We start from the raw sequence: 19810 nt of genomic DNA, 5'->3' as shown, positions 1-19810 counted from the left end.
TACTCTTTCTTGAAGAACAACTAGGATTTGTTTGCCTTTTAAGATTTTTTTTTAATACCGTGTATAATTTAAACTTTGAACAGAGATCCTAGTTTTATCTGATATGCGACGCCTTATTATTGCTTTGGCTCGTTGCTGGGAGTCCGAACAAATTTGCATGTGAATAACAAGTCATATATATATATATATATATATATATATATATATATATATATATATATATTCAATAAGAAACAATCTTTTATTTTATCATATGATGATTCAATTTCTAATGATGCTCACGTTTACTAAAATATTGCTGGTAGGTGGGAAATCCCTTAGGAGATTTTAATATCTTCCCTTTATCAAGAGAAAGAGAATCAAGAAAGATTTGCAACAGATCTAAGGTTACCCTCCAGTTGGTAGTTTTACATAGGATTAAGAGGGATCAAGAAACTTGCACAAGATGCAATTATAAAAAGCACAATCTTATCCCCAAAAAGTAGCGTCGGTTAGGATCTATTTTCATGGTGATAAGACAAATAATTCAGGTACATAGTGACAACGTTAGAAACAGCAATCTGGACCATGGAAGTTATGACCATTCATCTCTTTTAGATCCCTATAGTTCAAGACATAGCAACAATCTCAATAACAAAGCTCATCAATAATCAATTTAAGTCCTGACTTTTTGGTGCCCGCTTTAATTGTCATTCCTTGAATAGTGCTAAGTTTACAAAGATAGTATTCCACAAGACTACTGCTTTGATAAGGTCACAAGACAGACTGTTACCCTTAAATCGCCCAAACCTACATAGCATAGACGAATATAATTTGATGATGAAAGCAATGCCAACTGATTCTACCAATGTTTTGATTGCAAAAAAAAGAGGAAAGGAGGACATGTAGATGTGCTTGATATAAGTTTTGCTCTGAATCTCTCTTTACACAAGCAGCAGAACAAAGGAGTCATCAAGATAAAGGAGAGAATATGGTAACCCGGCAGCAAGCTTGGTGGGAAACAGCAGCAGGCTTCCAACGTTACCGAGGGACAGCGAAGTCTAAGACACCATATTCAGCAAAGGAAATGCAAATTAATCAGAAAGACTATAATTCCACCCTCCTATTATATAACACATACATGTAAAATATAAATTCAAGTTGGGAAAACAACGCCAACATGCAGTAACCAGAAAAACATTTAAAATCTATAGCAGGGGAGCAATAATAAAAACTAGAATAATGCCTGTATAGAAGGCCGTGAAAAATAAGCCAAATTCACCTGCATGAAATTTCTATAGAAACTAAAATATTATATTAGGAACCAGAGTTAGTTTAAAGAAGATTACAAAACCATCATCCATTGATAAATGCCATCTCAAGAAGAAAATAACATAATAACCTAAAGAACATAAGAGGTAAGTTTGCTTTTTTAGCCTTTTGATAAAGTTCAGCACATCCATGCTAATACATGGTTATTTGTTCCTCAAAATGACATAGAAGCTCTAGGAACTATTTCCGCCCATAGAATCAGCACACCTTCGTCACAAAGGTAAAGCACGTCCTATATCACGGCGTACAGAAGCAAGTCAGGATAATGAGGGATATGATACCATATGGAACAGGATACTGAAAATTTATATGGGAAATTTCATAAAAGCTTCAAAACAAATTAAGAAGAAACAAATGCATTCACCTAGATAGAAGAAAAAACTGTCAAAGCACTTCTTCACCATTCATCTCTAACTGAATGCATGATGAAGTTAGAGATGCACGATGAAACCATGTAAACTAACAAATGAAAATGAAACAACTAGATTAAAAAACATTATTTTCACATCAATGATTTGTTTATTGCAAGATGCAAAATGTATGTACAGGCAGTTCAACAGTTCTATACAAGCATGTTTCATGCGCATGGAATAGTTGAAACTTCTGCCGTCTCCCCATAGTTGCAAAGTTGACACAAAGTTGCAAGATAGAAGAGAAGAATAAAGCATCACATCTTAAACAAACATTAAGTAGCAAAAGCAGCCTTTTGCTCCATTATTGTTCAAACAAAATCAAGGCAACAACTCTTTGATATGTTTCCAAGAATAAATATCTTCCGCATTAGTAGAGCCATCGTCACCAGTATTCTAATTCCCTACCAGAAGCTTATGGTTATGGAATAACAAATCAAGCCACATAAATCATAAAAGAAACTAACATGTCTTCAAATTGGAACCTCCCTATCTTCTCTGTCGCACCCTTCCTACCATTGATCAGATGCGCTTGGTTAAACCTACCAGAATTGATAACAAGTATCACTATCCATATAACTTCCCAGCCCATATTAAATTGCTTTCAAAAGGTTCATACTACTGAAATAATCTAACCAATTTTCCTACCAAAGATTACAATTTTTCGATTTAGACATGAAAGATTCACAAAAGGAGTTACCTTGGGAGAGCCAGCTCCAGCAGGAGGAATCGACTGCGATGAAAGATTTGAGACGGGCAGAGGCGATGGCGCTGTGGAGCGGCATCAGAGACTCCACGCTTCCCAACGCTGCAATCGATCTGGAGACGGGAAGCTCTTATAATTGGGGGGGTGGTTTAAAGAGAGTAAGAAATCTAGGGTTTAGAAGGGCCGGCTCACCTGCGAACGAGAGGAGTGGCTCTCCCCGAAGAAGGCGACGGCTTGGGTAGCAGGGTCTTCGATCGGAGCGCGGCGGATCTGGCGGCGGATGCGGCGACCGTAGCAGCGGCGCGGAGCGACGCCATTTCTCCCAACCTTGAGTCAGGTGAGATGAATGGAATGGAGTTAAACCCTCCTTAAACCCTAACAGGGCGGGTTGGCGTAGGGTAGCAGTAGGATCCGATTATACCGCTATTCGATTTACAGGTTGATTATTTTTAATGAATAGAGCCTAAGTAAATATGTTTATAATATTGGATAAAATTAAAAAATTACACCCTTAAGATTTAGCCTGATTTTCTTTGCCTATATATTTTTAATTTAAAATATATAGGCAAAGAAAATATTAACACTAATATTATAATGGGTCTAAGCCTTATTATAGGTAGGGCTGTCAAGTTTGACGAGCGGTTCGGGCTTAGCTCAAGCTCGGCTCGGCTGAAGCTCGAGTCTGGCTCAACTCGGTCAAAGCTGAGCCAAGCCCGAGTCGTTGTAACAAGCTCGATAAGCTCCATAATCTGATTAGCTATAACTAAAGACACGTGGCATAAAAAAATATTGTCATATGTCACTCATTACCCTACCCTTACCCGTAACCCATCCATCACCCTCACCCACCCTCACCTACCCTACCCTCACCCGCCTCCATTAGCAAGCCACCACTAGGGCTGTCAGGCTTGACGAGCAGCTCGGGCTCGGCTCGGGCTTGGCTCGGGTGAAGCTCGAGTCCGACTCGGCTCGATCAGAGCTGAGCCGAGCCCGAGCCATCATAATAGGCTCGAAATTAATATCGAGCCGAGCCTGAGCTGGAGTCGGCTCGCTCAGGCTCGGCTCGATAGGCTCGATAGCCTGACTCCATATGACTAAGGACACGTGGCATAAATAAATATTGCCACGTGTCCCTCACTAACTCATTCTCACCCGTAACACAATATTCATCACCCTCACCTACCCCACCCTCACCTACCCTCACATACCCCACCCTCATTAATTACTTCACCTTTCCCATCACCACCTTCCCCATCCTCAATTCCCCCACCCCACCCTCATCTTCACTCTCACCCTCATCCACCTGATCACCTTCACTCTTCCCTCCCCGTCGGCCTCCATCGGCAACGACGGCAAGCCACCACCACAGCGCCACGCCTTCCTCCCTTCCGCCTCCTCCTCCTCCTCCTCCTCCGTCGGCTCCTCCTCCGTCGGCCTCCTCCTCCGTCGGCCTCCTCCTCCTCCTCCTTCGCCGTCGGCCTCCTCCTCCTCTTCCTCCTCCGTCGTTGGCCTCCTCCATCCGTCTCCGACTCCTTCGGCAAGCCGCTGTCCATGTCGCCACCGCCCACGTCGCCACCGCCTCTAATCGAGCTCGAGCTTTGCTCGAGCTCGCCGGCTCGCTTAGGCTCGGCTCGAGCTCGGCTCGGGTTGAGCTGAGCCGAGCCTGAGCAACATCATGAGGCTCGAAACTAATTTCGAGCCGACCCTGAGCCAGAGCCGGCTCGCTCAGGCTCGGCTCGTTTACACCCCTAGCCACCACCACGGCGCCATCTCCTCTTCTCCGTCGACCTCCTCCTCCTCCTCCTCTGTTAGCCTTCTCCTCTTACATCTCCTTGGCGTTGGCCTCCTCTTTTTCATCCACTCCATCAGCTTCCTCCTCTTCCTTCATTCACCATCTCCTCATCATCGCCTCCTTCTCCATCTGTCTCCCACCCCTTTGGCAACTTGCCGTCCACGCGGCCATCGCCTCATCCTCTAATCGAGCCCGAGCTCGGGCTCGAGCTGAGCCTAACTAAACACGAGCAGAATTATGAGGTTCAAAAGTAATTTCGAGCTGAGCTTGAGCCAGACTCGCTTAGGCTTAGCTCGTTTACACCTGTACGTATAGAATAAAAGTAGTTTAAGTTTGAAACACAACGATATTTTAAAAAAAAAAAGCTAAATCACATGAAAGTAATAATTATAATTTGTTATAAAATAAATTTATTTTTAGATCTAAACTTGTTTACAGTTAATTTATTTTTGCGTTGGGTTGGCATTTCCAGTAAAAGATATTCACTATTAGTTCAACATATTTGTGTGCTTTTTAAAATGGCAATATTAATTTAAATAGTTTTTTAAATGAGGTGTTTTTCACACTGAAATGGTCCCATGGTCTAGTGGTCAGGACATTGGACTCTGAATCCAGTAACCCGAGTTCAAATCTCGGTGGGACCTTTTTTTGTGTGGACATTAGAATCATAATTAGTCTAAAAGTTTATAATCTATCAAATAAATAAATAAATAAAACATATTTTATTAATAGTTAATTTGTAGAATAATATTTTCTTCTATTGTCTAATTTCCGATTGCTAGCCGAACATGAGCGATCTAGCTTTTGCCCCTATTCACTTAGAATTAAATTTATCATACTCTAACATGAGCTGACCTAAAGAATCAACCTAATTTCCTAGTTCATATTCGGGCTCAAAAAAAATTCAACCTCACTTTGACTTAATCAAGTCAACCAACTTATATAAGTTATTGCTATTTTAAGTCTTATCACCAAATATTGTACTCAAGTGAGTTGTGAATTTATTTACAAGACTAAGTGGGTTCTAATCCATTTTATAACATTTAAGTTCATAATTTTATATAATATAAATTGCTTTTTTAAGAGCGATTATAGGGATAAGTACATATAAATAGCTAAATAAATAAACAGACAGTGAATTTTGGCAGAGTTTTTTTTATAAAAAAAAATTGTTTTGAAGTACAGAGTTAAATTTTCAACTATTTACAGCCCAACGGAAAGATTAGAATATATATTAACCAGTAAGTAATTTTCAATATATATATATCGAGTCGAACACATTTTAAAGTATATATATATATATATATATTTTTTTTTTTTTCTGATAAAAAAGAAAAGGTGATTGCCAATGAGAAGCTGCCAAGTACACTGATCCGATCTCGTGTGTGGGCAAGTAACGACCAACCGCTTCCGCAAGCGACGAAAGCGAGGGGCCATTCAGATTCTTTCTGGATCGCAAGCTTGATGTCGGCAACGGACAGCGAGACGCCAACGACAACGACAACGAGATGCGGGCCTTTGGGTTGTTCATAATATTACATACATACGCATACGTGCCCGCACGTTGCGTGTCGGCAAGGGGGGGAGATGTCCCAACGGCCAACTCTCTTCATCTCTGTATATTCTTCCCACAATTATTGATCTAAATTTGACTTCGTCGCCGACTATTACTCTCAACCAAGTCTTACTTGATTATGATTATTATTTTTTGCCTCAATAAATGTAAATGTTGACCCGAGAAGCTGATGGACTGGTAGATTTGGGTCGTTTCGAAACCTTTGGCAGTTCAATAGTCACGAGGGGGGGAGTACGAGTCCTTTCCAGCAAAAAAGTTTTGATTGGCTATAACTATATAAATATAGCTATGTCATCCATGACACGATTTTTGAGGTGCATTGTTATAAATAATCTTGATATATTTATATTTAGGGGGGGATAATTATATCTAGACGCACCGAATACGGCTCGTTCTCGGGTTCTAATGAGCCTGACGAGGTGTGCTTCATCCTGTGCTCCTTATTAGGCTCTTGAATAATAGTCGGAAGTCTCGGTGGCAGATTTTAATCATTAATTTCGGTCGAAGCTACGGCTTTGAAAGAAGGCTAATCATGCTTCACACACAAAGATGGACTCATGTGGAGGTCGAAATTGATTCGAAACTATTAGTCAATATTTTGAACAAGAAGCATACAATATCTTCCATTATAATAGTCTCCGAGTGACTCATTATATTTTCCTTATATTTTTCGAAAAGCTAACAAAGTAGTGGACTGGTTAACTATCTCTGATAGAAATGATGCCTTTGGATGCACCTGACAAGAGAAATTTTTGTCCCTGTTGGTAGGGCTTTTGCTTGCTAGTGGTGAGGGTTATAGGGTTATGTAATCACTAACAACATCCAATATAAATTCCTACATTTTTTTTATCAAAAATAATATCATTAAATTTTCTTGGCATATTGTTCGTTTCCTAGTTATGCCAAAATAATAAATAAATAATGGGCTTAGTAAAAATTAGCAATAATTTAGAGGGTCTAATGTAATTATTTTTTAAGTTTAATGATAAGATGGGCCCTAATTTGGAACCAACCTAATCAGTGCTTTACAACTTGGACCCACCCACCCATCCACTTACCATTTTTTCCTCTGGCTTTTAAGTAAAGAAAATATTAATATGTAATAGCCATTAAGAAATTTAATTACTATCCATAAAGGGCTTAACATGGAATTACTGCATAAGAGTTCTTTCTTCTTGGTAGTTAGGTTAATCTGTAGTGATTCTTTGCAAAAGGAAAGAGAGATTGCCATAGAACAATTGTGCAGCAAGCAACTCACTATGTAGATTATGGACCAGAATTATCATCATGTCTTTGATGGGAATATAGTATTTTACTTGCAGAATGATATTAAGAATTCCTTTAAGTTAGACTTAAAATCATTAGAGAAATAATATAATCATTCGGCGATATTTTTAATATATTTAAAAAAATACATAAGAGAAAATACAGACGAATGAATACATGTTGAATCATAATCACAAATTCTCATAGAGATTCCTCTCGTGTGCCATAATTGCTGAATTTTCTCATATTTTAATTTTAATCGACGGAGAGACTAAACAAAGCAATAAATTCTTACCCATTCACAGAAAAATAAAATAATTATAAGCATGAATTTTTTGTTGCATTAATGTGAAGAGTAAATAGTTGTTTGCAATTTCGTTCCATTATATATTCTTATATGAAATGAGCATATTTGTAAAGATCATTAATTAAGACTTCCCTTTTAAAAACTTATTAATCTTACTATCAAAAATAATTTAGAAGATACAAAATGAGGAAAGTTTCTAATTTTGTAGAAGTACATCTTAAAGTTGGACAGAAATAGCCCTGACAAGTGACAAACGATATCTTTTATCCTGGTTATATGAGAAGCTTCTGAGCCGAAATAAGAATAGTAACGTGTCTTATTCCGCCCGTCCTAATCCGTTATAAGAATAGGGAGGATAAGTAATAACGCCAGTTAACATTTATTCTACAGCTTCCACTAATAGACGACGGCTTAGTCTCAACCCCCCACTCCTCTTATTCCTATTCGGTCCCCATCTCGATAAACTCTTATCCTCCACGGGCGTTTCCGATCTCTTCTCGCTCATGGGCGCTTCTTGATTCTTGGGTTTCCTCCTTGGATCCGGTGGAATTTGGCGCGGGAGGAAGGATACAAGGTAAGAATGGAATAGGAATTGGGAATAGAAGGGAGAGAAGGAATCTTGTTGGCTTTGTTGGGCTTGGGAGGGGGAGAGAAGTGGTGGTTTCGGTGAGGTAGAGGGAGAGAGATGGGGTTGATCTCGGGCATGGTGATGGGGATTTTGGTGGGGATTGCTCTCATGGCTGGGTGGAGCCGCATGATGAGGTATCGCAGCACCAAACGCACCACCAAGGTTGATTAAAATCTTTTCTTTTCTTCTACAGTAGTTTTTCCTGCTTGGAATTTCCTGATTTTGTGACAAAAGTTCGTTCTATGCTCGAATTGATTGGAGATATTGGGATTACATGGTTAGAACATTCTTATTGGGAGTCACTTTTGTCATTTTCGTTGGTAAATAATTTTTGGTTAACCTAATTGAATTTGTGTTAGAGTTGCTGACGTTATTGGCTTTGGCTTGTTGGAATGAATCAGCAATGATGTGGAAGAAGATGGATGGATAAAGTAGTAAATTTGGTTATGTAATGTATATTTTGAAATAGGATACTGTATTACTAGTAATTTCAGAGTAATGAAATATTTGACAAAAGCAGCAGTCGTGAGCTGGAGACCCTTATTTGTTAATATTGGCAGTATTTTTTGGGAGTAGTGCTCATTTGCTGGAATATACAAAGGGCTGAGCTATGTTTTTCAGAAAATGCAAAAGAAGAATAAAACAGGTGTCATACACTGACTAAGAAGTAGATAATGCAGCTGTGCAAGTTATCTAAAGCGTTCTCACAACGATCCTCGTTCTTGTAGTCTGTCTATTAAGTTTTGTTGTTCATGCTTTTTCAGTAGGAAATATGTATGTACACACTCTATACTTACTAAGAGTATAAACAGTTTAGATGTATATAGTATTATTCTCAGCAAAGCCTGCCCATTGTTGGGACGTTTTTATTTTATCAAGTAAACTAAAAGGTAAAAAGGCTGCACTCTTACAGCGATAAGACACTTAATTTTCCCTCAGTTGATTGCCGTCAAAATTATGTAATGAAACTCCTGCATCAATGTTGTGGCACCTTACTCATATGATAACACTTCATTCATATGATCTATAAGATTGTGATATATGCTCCACTCACTAATATGGAAGTGATTTAATAGCTTTGATAGTTAGATTTAGCAATTTCTTAGTTTATGTGACTTAAAAATCTTGTTTTACAGGCTGTCGATATCAAACTTCTTGGCTCTCTTAGTAGAGATGATCTGAAGAAACTTTGTGGTGACAATTTTCCTGAATGGATATCTTTTCCAGCTTTTGAACAGGTACGTCCAATTTGATCTTCATCTGCAAATTGTCACCTAGTTTATTCTTTTTAGTTGCTTTATTGTGATGGAATTACTATCCATCTGCATAGATATCCTTTTGGTGCATTAATTTGAAAATAATGAACTGCAACAGTCATCGGATGAAATGTTTCAAGAACATATGGCATCATGGAGATTTAGTTTTTTCTTTCTTCAAAGTTGAAATATCAATTGCTTTCTACTTAATAAATATATTCATACTCCATCCTTTGGTGTACGCTGCATGAACCCTTGGTCTTAGTTTTTTATGGAGTCAGGACAATTGATAGTAGCTCTAGTTTGTTTTGCACTTTGCCTTCCCTTTGTAGTGGGAACTTCTTCGATGTAGGAAATACACAAGTGTTTTCAGCACACCAACATGAGCTTCATCTCTGTTGTTAGCTACTCTATACTAAAGGTGTTGACCAGCGATTCAGTTTTGCCAGAATTGTCCTTTATCTTGTCAATTGTCTGGTGTTAATTCTTCTCCACTTGTGATCTTCCAATTGTACTATCATGTGAACCATGTTTCAGGTGGGAAATTGCAAGTGAATTTCTTCTTCTTTTCCTGAATGAAATGTTCCTTCTTCAATAGGATGAGAAATAAGGTGCCACTTGAAATGATGCAATGCGACCTCCATGGGATTTCTAATAGAAATCTCGTAGAGGTTTGCACTCTTGTACACAGAATGCATGGGTACATTCTTGCAAGTGCATACTAGTAATCAAAGATTTTTACAAAATATTTTCTCTCGCTTGTTCGTACTGATAAAATTTTGATAGTTTCTTCATGTTTTACTTGGTTTTACGATTTTGCAGTGTTCTCGAGAATCATGATTTTATTCTGTCATGCAGGTGAAATGGCTGAACAAGCATCTGAGCAAACTCTGGCCTTTTATTGCTCAAGTAAGAAATTTCCTTTTTTTCGACCCAGTTACATAGAAATCTGGTTATTCTAATTTGCTCTTCTGTAGCTAGAATGTCTTTGTATGACATTCCAAAAGCTTTTTGTGAAAGCTATCACTTCCCAAGTGCACATATTTCTTCACTGTTTAGTTCCTCTGTGTAATTTTAACTGCATAGTAATATTGTGGAGCACACTGATGTTGTGTAAGCTTGCATCTTGCATCGGGTAACTTGGTTGCACTGCCTAAATAGATTATGTCAAAAACTTGACTTCTATAACTTTCTGGATGAGATCTTTATAGTACATTTTCATCCTGATTTAGTAAATCTTAATCATGGAAAGAGTTGTAATACAAACTATCTATATTATTATTCTCCCTCTATAAAACAAAGCCAGACCCAATATTTCTGGATAATAAATGCTAGTTTTAATTATGTAAATCCGTTACTAATTTCCATTTTGTATATGGTTTTAGGCAGCCACTATGGTCGTTAAGGAATCCGTTGAACCACTACTTGATGACTATCGACCGGCTGGAATATCCTCACTTAAGTTCAGCAAATTTTTTCTTGGACATGTGCCACCAAAGATTGAAGGTTTGTATTTAAATTTTTAAACAAAGTACAAGTTTGAGAATACAGTACTTCCTCACTTTGTTGGTTTAATGTCATTAGCTTACTTTGAGTTCTCTGGAAACATATAAATAATGAGTGAGATGAGTTTACATGCTTTACTATGTGACTGTTTTGCAATCTTACGTTCAATGATTCTAATCATATGTATGGCTTACCTGAAGCATAATCTAGGTTACAACTGTATTTTAATACTTCGTTTGATATATAAATTATAAAGGTGGATTCGTTTATCATTCTATTTCTCAAGTGATAATTTGGTATTGCTGTCAATGGATATATAAACTTATAAAGTAATATTTCTCGCTTCTGCTTCTCATTTTAGTTGTCTTGTCTGTATCGTGATATCATAGGTGATTACCTTTGACAAGTAAACTAACTGTGACAAATAAGATATATCCTTCCATTAATGTGCTACAGAAAGAAAGATTTAAACATGTAAGGACTGTTTCTTGCCTAAAGTTGCTTTCTCGTGCCCTACAGGCAGATTTTGATGTTGTTATAATTGAAGCAAAAAATGTAACGTTTTAGGAAGGAATTCACTCAGAGAGCAGACTTTGTAAATAAACACTCACTTCTTTACCATCACGTGATTCAAGCTAAACTAGTAAACTTCTTATATTAAAATACAAATTACTTCCCAGAACTGCCTTTAACTTGTATTACAATGAAGGTTTAAAGCTAGTTCAGGTGCAAATGCTTGTGCATAACTGCATATCATCTTTTAAAATTTTAATTAGATATCTCTTCATGCTTTATGTTTTTCTTTGTGATTGGTAAATATTATGGTGTCTATCTTTTTCTTGTCTCCCTATAGACAACCTGATGTCGGATACTCTATTCTAGGGAACTTTCTGCTCATCTTTCCAGTTTCCACCTTGTGGACATCTCTTCTTTTTTTTTTTTCTTTGCTTCCTTTTATTGTTCTTGGTGATGCTAGTCCACCTATCATCATTTCTATTATATCCTACAAATTTATTTCTGTTAATGTTGGGAAGTCATCTATTGTAATTTATTTAATTTTCTCTTTTTGTAATAGAGTTTGGAGAAATCACGCCTGTTACTTTATCTAAAAGAATTTATTAATTTTTGTGAAGGTATCCGTGTTCAGAGCCTTAAGAAAGGCCAAATTACAATGGATATTGACTTCCGATGGGGTGGAGACCCAAGCATAATTCTTGCAGTTGAAGCAGTTGTTGCTTCACTACCCATTCAGGTTTTTGTTTGTTTAGTTTGAAATGAGAGATTAGTCTTTGAGATTTCGGTTTCTTTAAATTGTATTCTGTTCTCTATAGTAAAATTGCCACAAAAGAAAAGGCACTCTATTTTATTAGAATAATTTTTGATATCGTATTGTTCTTAAAACTTTGCAGCTAAAAGATCTTCAGGTTTTTACTGTAATCCGTGTCATTTTTCAACTTTCTGAAGAGATTCCCTGCATCTCTGCTGTTGTTGTTGCTCTCCTAGCTGAGGTATGAGTGATTTTATCCACCTATAATTCTTAAGATATGTTTCTATCAATTATGTATATTAATTGTCAGCTGGTGGTGTAAATGTCACAATAAAATGACATTATCATTTTAGTAAAAAAGTTTGTAGTTAGTTATTTGGCATAGCATGGTCATGTATACTGATCTGCATGGTGGAAGAAATGCTATTGGCACACATACACACACACATCCATAAATGATTTCTCAAAATAGAAAATAAGATCAACATATTTCGCAAAGGAAATCTTCTGGAGAAATCAAAGATATTAGTCTCCTTCAATTGGACATCTCTATAGGTCTCTCAGAACTATTCAAGAAGTATTTAAGCATACCTGCAATATTTGGATTGTTAAAATATTTGATAAGTATCTTATCTGATATATTATCCTATATGAGTCACCTATAGTATGGAACTACTGTGCTTCCTCGTATGAAATAGAGAGAGCATGTTTAATGCTGTGATAATTGTTGTTAGAGGAGCTATATATATAATATCTGATAAATGACTAACAGAGTAAAGTTAAATTTGCCAAGTAATATAATCATATGGTTAACCTATAAAAAGTTTTGCACTACACATGCTTTGCTTCCAGTGGCACTATATGGAGATATATTCTGTCATAAATTATTAGGCACATTCTATATTAGAATTACAGATAGTTAAATATAGAGGCATTTGCAATGTTTTCAAGAAAGTGCTTATTTGGAATACTTATATTGCCTGAAATAATGTTACGAATATTTATTTCAGCCAAAGCCTAGAATTGATTACACATTGAAGGCTGTGGGAGGAAGCCTGACTGCTATCCCTGGACTTTCAGACATGATTGATGTAAGTATCTTGCTTTTACTAGTTTTGTACCATTCACTTCCTGTAGTAGCCCATGTCTAGAACTACCTATGAATCTGGCCTTTTTGTTCCCATTGAATAGGATACTGTGGAGTCGATTGTTTCCGACATGCTTCAGTGGCCTCATAGGATTGTTGTGCCACTTGGCGGAGTAGATGTAGATATGAGGTAAGATTCTTTCTTCACTGAATCAATGGATATTTTTATCATCCTTGAGATTGATTCAGGTTAGAACTTATCAGGCAAACTGTTTTAGATTTTTTATGTATAACTGAATCTTTGTAGTCTCTTCTGCCCATTCATCAATTTATTCTTTTGGGGTTGCTTGCAGCGGATATGATATTGATAAGCTCTAGTGTCTTCAAAAGCCGACTTCATTTTTAACTCTAATACTCTATTAAAGCTTTTCCTCAGAAGGTTCCAGTTTCCATGTCTTTTTTTTTTCTTCTCAAATCTGGCATCTGCAACCAATTTTTCTGGCTGGATACTAAACCAGGGAAAATACTTCACATCCACTATAAGTCCATAACTGATTCCCTTAACTATTGCTGATACATGGGCATCTGGATGGAGCAAGGATGAAAAAAATAAACGATGCCTCTTTTTACCGTTGATTTTTGGTGTGTGTTTCAGTTTTGCCCTGTAACATCAGATTCCATCATTTCTACAACTGTTTATGGTAAACTTGAGGGGAAATATAACAATTTTCTAAACCCCCTAAAGTATTTACTCATGCCTTTCTAACATCACCAATTTTCCATCCTTATGATTATTGTAACTAAGGCACAAGAGATGATCTCTTTATTCCATCATATGTGCCTATTTCTTTTGTTCCATATCTTTCTGGTGTTTTTGTGCATTTTAGGCTTATGGTACTCTGCACCACAATACTTTTTTTTCCTGCACTTTCATATAAGCTTCTCCGTTTCAGCCTTAGGTTGAAATACTGCTTAATTTGATGAATCAAGTTATTTGCTCACAATATGGGCCAAAGGAAGGTTGTGCTGTGTTGTCAAAATTGTACTTTGGCAGAAACAACTGCAAGATGAAGTGCTAAGACATAAAAATGTCAACATCAACCTTGTTCTTTGGAATCAAGACCAACCTCTGTAGATATCAATAATGGTATTGAGGAAGTATTAGACTCTTGAAAACTGTTTATAGTTTTTGAAATTGTAGTATTTCCTTTAATATTCTGTAGTTTGTCAGCTATTCCTATTCCATGTCTCTATAATATGTAGTTAGATATGTTCTGTCTCTATTCCATGTTTCAAATTGATTTTAATACATGAAGATCTTTCTTCTCTTCATGTGATGCTCATATATGTATTTCAATTGTGTTGATTTAGTTATGTTTATCAAATACTGGCAGGATCTTTATGTTGCTTTTTGAACAAAATGGATTAAATAGTTTTATCTACTTCATATTTTTTTTGTTCTTCTGTTTATTTTTCAGCATTAATGAAACAAATTGATCTATACATATGGTATTGATTATATGGTAATCTTACTTAAGATGTAATTTCTTGCAGTGAGCTGGAGCTTAAACCGCAGGGCAGGCTTTCAGTGACTGTAGTAAAAGCAAATGGTTTGAAAAATAAGGAATATATTGGTAAATCTGATCCTTATGTGGTTGTTTATGTACGTCCCATGTTCAAGGTTAAAACAAAAGTAATCGATGACAATCTCAATCCCGAATGGAATGAAACGTTTGAGTTGATTGCTGAAGACAAGGAAACACAATCTCTTTTCTTTGAGGTACAATATATTTCCAAGGGTACTCTTCTTTTGATTGGTGTGTGCTTTAATCCACGTTTACTTCTGGAATTGTCCGTTAGTTGTGTGCTACATCCTTTTATTATGTTCTCATATAATAGTTGTCACGATCCGATTTCAAAATCATGACCAACAATATACCTTAAGAGAGTACTTTGAGAACATGAAGTCTTAGCATTTATAACCAAAGTTCAATTAGGAGTCTAATTATCTACTTAGTATTTGGGTTATGTAAAAGAAAGTTGTTATTATGCATTTGATTCTTTTATCATATTGGGTTTTGAATATAAATGTTAAAGCTCGTGTATCTCAAGTACTTCTCTTGTACGTGGCCGGTCATTATTCCAAAATCAGGTTGTGACAAACTGACAATAGTCATTAACTGAACCATTTTCTCGTAAAGATCAGTAATTTGTGGCTTTATGTATTGTTTTCTCATCTCTTCCTTCTATTCAGACGTGCAATCTTTGCTGAATTTCTGCAGCTTTTGTTAGAGTCAATCTTTCATTTTCTAGTTTCTAGGAGAATATTGAAACAATGAACATCTGCCTTTGGTTGTTAGTTAACTCATATGAGTGTAGGTTTAAATTTATCCCCTTTGGTACTTATATAACCTCTGTCAGGAAAATAATTGATTATAGAGGGTTGTTATCATATGAATCTGACAGAAAGGATAGTAGAAAGGCATTTGAGCTGGGTTTTGTCATGAGTCAATTCTGAAACTGACCCACGACCTATTACCTAGACATTAGTGTGGAACTAAAAATTTCATCACTTAGGTTAAATATTAGGAAATTTTTGGCATCTTATTTCATGGCTATCATGTAAGGAGATGGGCATCCGGGCCAAATGGAAAAAGCATCCAGCAATGTCCCAGCTAATAATGTTTTGTAATCTTATAAATGGATGGACATCTGGACTATCCTTACACAAGATTCACATTTTGCGCTGAGCTCAAACTGATACCCCTTATTCATTGGTTGATTTAGTATTGGAATTTAAAACTATATTTAATGGGCCAAGTAATACATTAATTTTCTGTTGGATGCAGCAATTAATATCAGATTATTGGTTGCTCTTGTATTTGCAGGTTTATGATGAAGATCAACTTAAACAGGATAAGAAGCTGGGCTTAGCCAAGTTATCGCTGATTGATCTAGAAGCAGAGGTTTCCAAGGAGTTTGAGCTGGGGCTGCTGTCATCACTAGATACATTAAAGGTTAAAGATAAGAAAGACAGAGGGACACTTACTGTAAAGGTTTGTATCTTGCTTTGTATCACTTGCTTTGTTCACTCCTTTTAATTCGAAATAGCATTTACAATAGTACATCTCTTGCATATTAAAAACATGTTTTTTTTCGTGAATGTTTTAAATTATATCCATGTTTTCTTTTTTATGAATGCCAATAATTTTTCATTTATGAGCTGTATTTGTTATATATGAGTTGTTAGTGTTTCTCCTAATCAAGGTTTTGAGTATCGAGGTCGGGATCAACTACCTGAAAAAATTATAGATATTAGATGTTTGTATTTGCTGATACAGTATTAGACTATTTTTAATTATATAAAATTTTAAAATTATTTCAAAATGCAAAAAGTTTACCAATTTTTTTGAGGAAATGGTAGAAAAATAAAAAAATAAAACTTACTCACATATGAAGCTTAAAAACTAAAATAATTACTTACTTAAATTTTGAAACTATGATAAATACCGAGCTGGATCCAATAAACTTTTGCGATAGTAAATGACTACTGTAGAAGTGAGATAAAAAAATCTTTCTTTTCACTACTGCTCTGCAGTAGTAAGAGAGGCAGAGAAAAGGAGTTAGAGAGTGGGGGGGTGGAGAGAGAGAGGAGAAACAAAAAAACAAAAAAAAAACAAAAGAAAAGAAAACCAAAAGAGAGAAAATATTTACTAGAGTTCAGATCGGGCGTCGGATGAGCTCAATGAAATCCAAGGAGTGGTAGGAGAGTTTGAGAGAAAGAGAGTGAGAGATAGAGTAAAAGTTAAAACTTTGAAAAGAGGGTAGCTGGGGTCTTGGGGGCGTCAATTATTGATATCCCTTAGGTCGGATCCATTTTGGATGGATCTGACCAGAATTTTTAAACAACCCGTATTGGGTTGTTTGGCCCGTTTCGGCCGTGCAGTCTTCTTGATCCATTTCGGCTAATCTGGATATGTTTGAAATTGTGAACCATAAAGGAGTTGGATGTTTGAAAGAGATTTGTCAACACATTGTTGCATGTTTGCTAAAATAAGTGCACTCCTTAAAGCTGATTCTTATGCTTACATATTGACTAATTGTTCTTTTCTATTAGAATAGAATGCCTATCATGTGAAATAGGATAAGAGGCAAAAATGGCTTAATGCAAATCATGTTATATTGAGGCGATACAAAACCTTAAATATAATTTGTTTAGAATGTTTTAGTGGCGAAATTCCTTAATTATTTCTATTCGCCATAGAATCAGCATTTCCAATATGATGTTCTTCAGCCATGCACTTACTTTCCAAAAGTGCATCTTTGATTTTGAAGTATTTCTTCAATCCACCATTTTTAGCTGCTAGGATGGAGGTACAACTATGTGGCCCAAAATGACTTATGAAGCCACATCTAACCTTTAATACATATGCAAGTGAAAATATATGCCTATCTCAATTACGATATTATTATATTTATTATGGATGGCAATAGTAGTGCTAAAAATTTAATTGTGAATTGTCATATGGCACACTGGAAATATGCCTGCACAAATGGAACTTTCAGCTCCATTTGAAAGACTAGATCATATCAGTAGTATGCATTTGATTTTCTGTATAGACGTATTCCTGATAATTTTGACCATTCTTTCTACCATTTTTTCTTCTGTTGCACTGTGAATTTCTAATCTAGGATGAAGCTATTTGTCACTAGGGACATGATGTTCATCTGAAGCATGTATTATTCGGAAACTTCTGCTCCGACCAATTCTCTCGTACATCTTTTTCGTTCACTCTTAAATGTGTAAGATTGAAGAGGACAAAGGAACTTTCAGTTTGGATACAATTATGAGATTGGAAATCTGGGCTCAGCAAACCGAGTCATTGATAAAATTCAGCTTCATCTAATGGTGATTTATCTTTAGGCATGAATATCATCACCTGTTTCCCCAATGAATTGCTAGTGCCCAGCTATGAAGAGTGATTCATTGATGGATCGCTATCTGAGTGGCAGCCCTCATATTTCCACTTGTGCGATCTTCCTAGAATAGCATTATTTTTTAGTGGAGATTGCGCCCTAGTATATCTATGAACTAGGCATTATGACAGAAGATTTATTAATCTTTTTTGTGAATGAGTTTATAAGAGCATTCATATCTGGTTCAGATCCCAGAAGTTGATCTCGAAAATCATAATATGAGAAATTGTAAGTCAGGAAAATGAGCTAGAATGAGGGAAAGCGACTTGATTGAGAAAAAAATAGGAGTAAAGTAGTCCCTCTATAACTAACAAAAGTCGCTATCAATGACTTCCCAAGCAATGATAAGCCAACATATGCAATCCATTCCTGTAATGTTTATAACAAACATCTGCCTTCTCTTCCTCTGTGCATCTCCCTTATTGGTAAGTCCCCATAATAAATGGTCCTCCGCTGCATACAAACATCGGGCTGGCTGCTCTCGATGACGGGGTGGGAATGTGATTCTGGAAGATGGGAGTTATAGGTGGATTGAGAGGGGAGCAGATGCGTGGGTTAGTTCAATCTTGAGTCTCCTGCCTTTCCTGCCTGTAACATTGATAAACACCCTTTCACATCTGTTTCCCTAGCCATTCCCTGAATCCAGAGAAAGCTACAGTGCTTCTCTAAATGTAGAGGAGCACTGTAGCTTCCCTATCCTTAACAATATATGATCTTTTTAAGTGCTGAATAGCATAACTTTTAAAAAATTAATAGATAATAAGCTTAAACATAAATAATACATAAATGTTTAGAGAATGGAATAGGGATTTTGATGTTGATAAGTACAAAAGAGCGCTTCTTGAAAATAGAAAAAGTAGCCAAATTTTCTATATTTCGCTAGAGAAACTGATACGAATACTCTAATCTATGCCATATGGAGCTATCAGTTCATATGAGCCATGTATGTTTATGCAGTCTGTTTACCTCTGTATCCAGTGGTCTGGTAATTTACTACTCCGAGTTGTTGCAGGTCTTGTATCATCCATTTACAAAAGAAGAGCAGCTAGAGGCTCTAGAACTAGAGAAGAGGGCCATGGAGGAGAGGAGGAGGATGAAGGAAGCTGGGCTCATTGGAAGCACGATGGATGCCCTTGGTGGGGCAGCCTCATTGGTCGGATCAGGAGTTGGACTGGTTGGTACAGGACTTGGGGCTGGCGTCGGGCTGGTTGGAAGTGGATTTGGTGCAGTGGGCAGTGGTCTAAGCAAAGCTGGGAAGTTCATGGGTAAAAGTGTGACAGGCACGTTCAGTAGTGCCAAGAGGAATGGGAACATCTCTCCAGCTTCTCAAGGCAACGGCCGTTGAACTGGATAGCTACTAGTTTGCTAGTTCTTAGGGAATCTTTCTTGTCTTTCACGATCTACACTATATCATACTCAAGTGTACCTATATAGGATAATGCTTCCTTGAGAGTATTTTCGGATTTCGTCGTTCTTGTCTACGTTCTGTATGAAGTATTTCATGCACTAATTTATTCACTGTTGGATCCATTTGTCTTTACAGTCCAGACAGAAGTGAAAGAAATGACTATTCTTTCATACTTATATGTGATCTTAAGCTCATTGTATAATTTAATTGTCTTTCTGTACATCTGCTATATGGTTCTGATATTAAAGAAGCCTTGAAGATATACAGAACGACAGAGAGTTATTTTAGTACATTGATTTTCTATTAAAAAAAT

The 19810-nt window shown here is 36.6% G+C and overlaps 2 protein-coding genes and 1 non-coding gene across 6 annotated transcripts; 2 read left to right on the top strand and 1 right to left on the bottom strand.

The window, feature by feature from the left end:
* Nucleotides 1-654: 654 nt before the first annotated feature.
* Nucleotides 655-2782, bottom strand: LOC140782619 (protein NONRESPONDING TO OXYLIPINS 2, mitochondrial-like). 4 transcript variants are annotated; one of them, XM_073129290.1, is made up of 4 exons: nt 2620-2781; nt 2422-2540; nt 2189-2263; nt 655-1040 (listed from the first exon to the last, which is right to left on the bottom strand). In XM_073129290.1, exons 1-3 carry the CDS (start codon nt 2742-2744, stop codon nt 2244-2246), a joined length of 264 nt encoding a protein of 87 aa, XP_072985391.1. In that variant the 5' UTR covers nt 2745-2781; the 3' UTR covers nt 655-1040; nt 2189-2243. The 4 variants fall into 4 exon arrangements, with proteins under 4 accessions (XP_072985391.1, XP_072985392.1, XP_072985390.1 ...); XM_073129289.1 differs by lacking the exon at nt 655-1040 and adding an exon at nt 1272-1543; XM_073129291.1 differs by lacking the exon at nt 2189-2263 and having other exon boundaries at nt 2620-2782.
* A 2009-nt stretch (nt 2783-4791) lies between these two features.
* TRNAQ-CUG (transfer RNA glutamine (anticodon CUG)) lies at nt 4792-4863 on the top strand. The gene has a single exon. It is a non-coding gene; the product is annotated as a tRNA-Gln (tRNA).
* A 2874-nt stretch (nt 4864-7737) lies between these two features.
* Nucleotides 7738-19673, top strand: LOC140781500 (calcium-dependent lipid-binding protein-like). The gene is made up of 11 exons (XM_073127491.1): nt 7738-8158; nt 9133-9234; nt 10111-10161; nt 10638-10758; nt 11892-12010; nt 12168-12266; nt 13036-13116; nt 13217-13302; nt 14667-14892; nt 16001-16168; nt 19102-19673. Exons 1-11 carry the CDS (start codon nt 8054-8056, stop codon nt 19432-19434), a joined length of 1491 nt encoding a protein of 496 aa, XP_072983592.1. The 5' UTR covers nt 7738-8053; the 3' UTR covers nt 19435-19673.
* The last annotated feature ends 137 nt before the right edge of the window (nt 19674-19810 follow it).

Source organism: Typha latifolia, chromosome 2 (assembly GCF_019914945.1).
Source record: "Typha latifolia isolate L0001 chromosome 2, TyphaL0001v2, whole genome shotgun sequence".
NCBI lineage: Eukaryota > Viridiplantae > Streptophyta > Magnoliopsida > Poales > Typhaceae > Typha > Typha latifolia.
The sequence above is the reverse complement of the archived record's forward strand: the minus strand, read 5'-3'. Positions and strand labels throughout refer to the sequence as shown.

What these genes read in the sequence shown, in the direction of transcription:
- LOC140782619 (XM_073129291.1), bottom strand. Translation starts at nt 2,744, where the DNA reads ATGGCGTCGCTCCGCGCCGCTGCTACGGTCGCCGCATCCGCCGCCAGA. An exon ending in GCCACTCCTCTCGTTCGCAG is followed by an intron (nt 2,541 to 2,619) that starts GTGAGCCGGCCC and finishes TCCCGTCTCCAG; the next exon opens with ATCGATTGCAGCGTTGGGAA. An exon ending in CTGGAGCTGGCTCTCCCAAG is followed by an intron (nt 1,041 to 2,421) that starts GTAACTCCTTTT and finishes ATGGTGTCTTAG; the next exon opens with ACTTCGCTGTCCCTCGGTAA.
- LOC140781500 (XM_073127491.1), top strand. Translation starts at nt 8,054, where the DNA reads ATGGGGTTGATCTCGGGCATGGTGATGGGGATTTTGGTGGGGATTGCT. An exon ending in GCACCAAACGCACCACCAAG is followed by an intron (nt 8,159 to 9,132) that starts GTTGATTAAAAT and finishes CTTGTTTTACAG; the next exon opens with GCTGTCGATATCAAACTTCT. An exon ending in TTGTTGCTCTCCTAGCTGAG is followed by an intron (nt 12,267 to 13,035) that starts GTATGAGTGATT and finishes TATTTATTTCAG; the next exon opens with CCAAAGCCTAGAATTGATTA.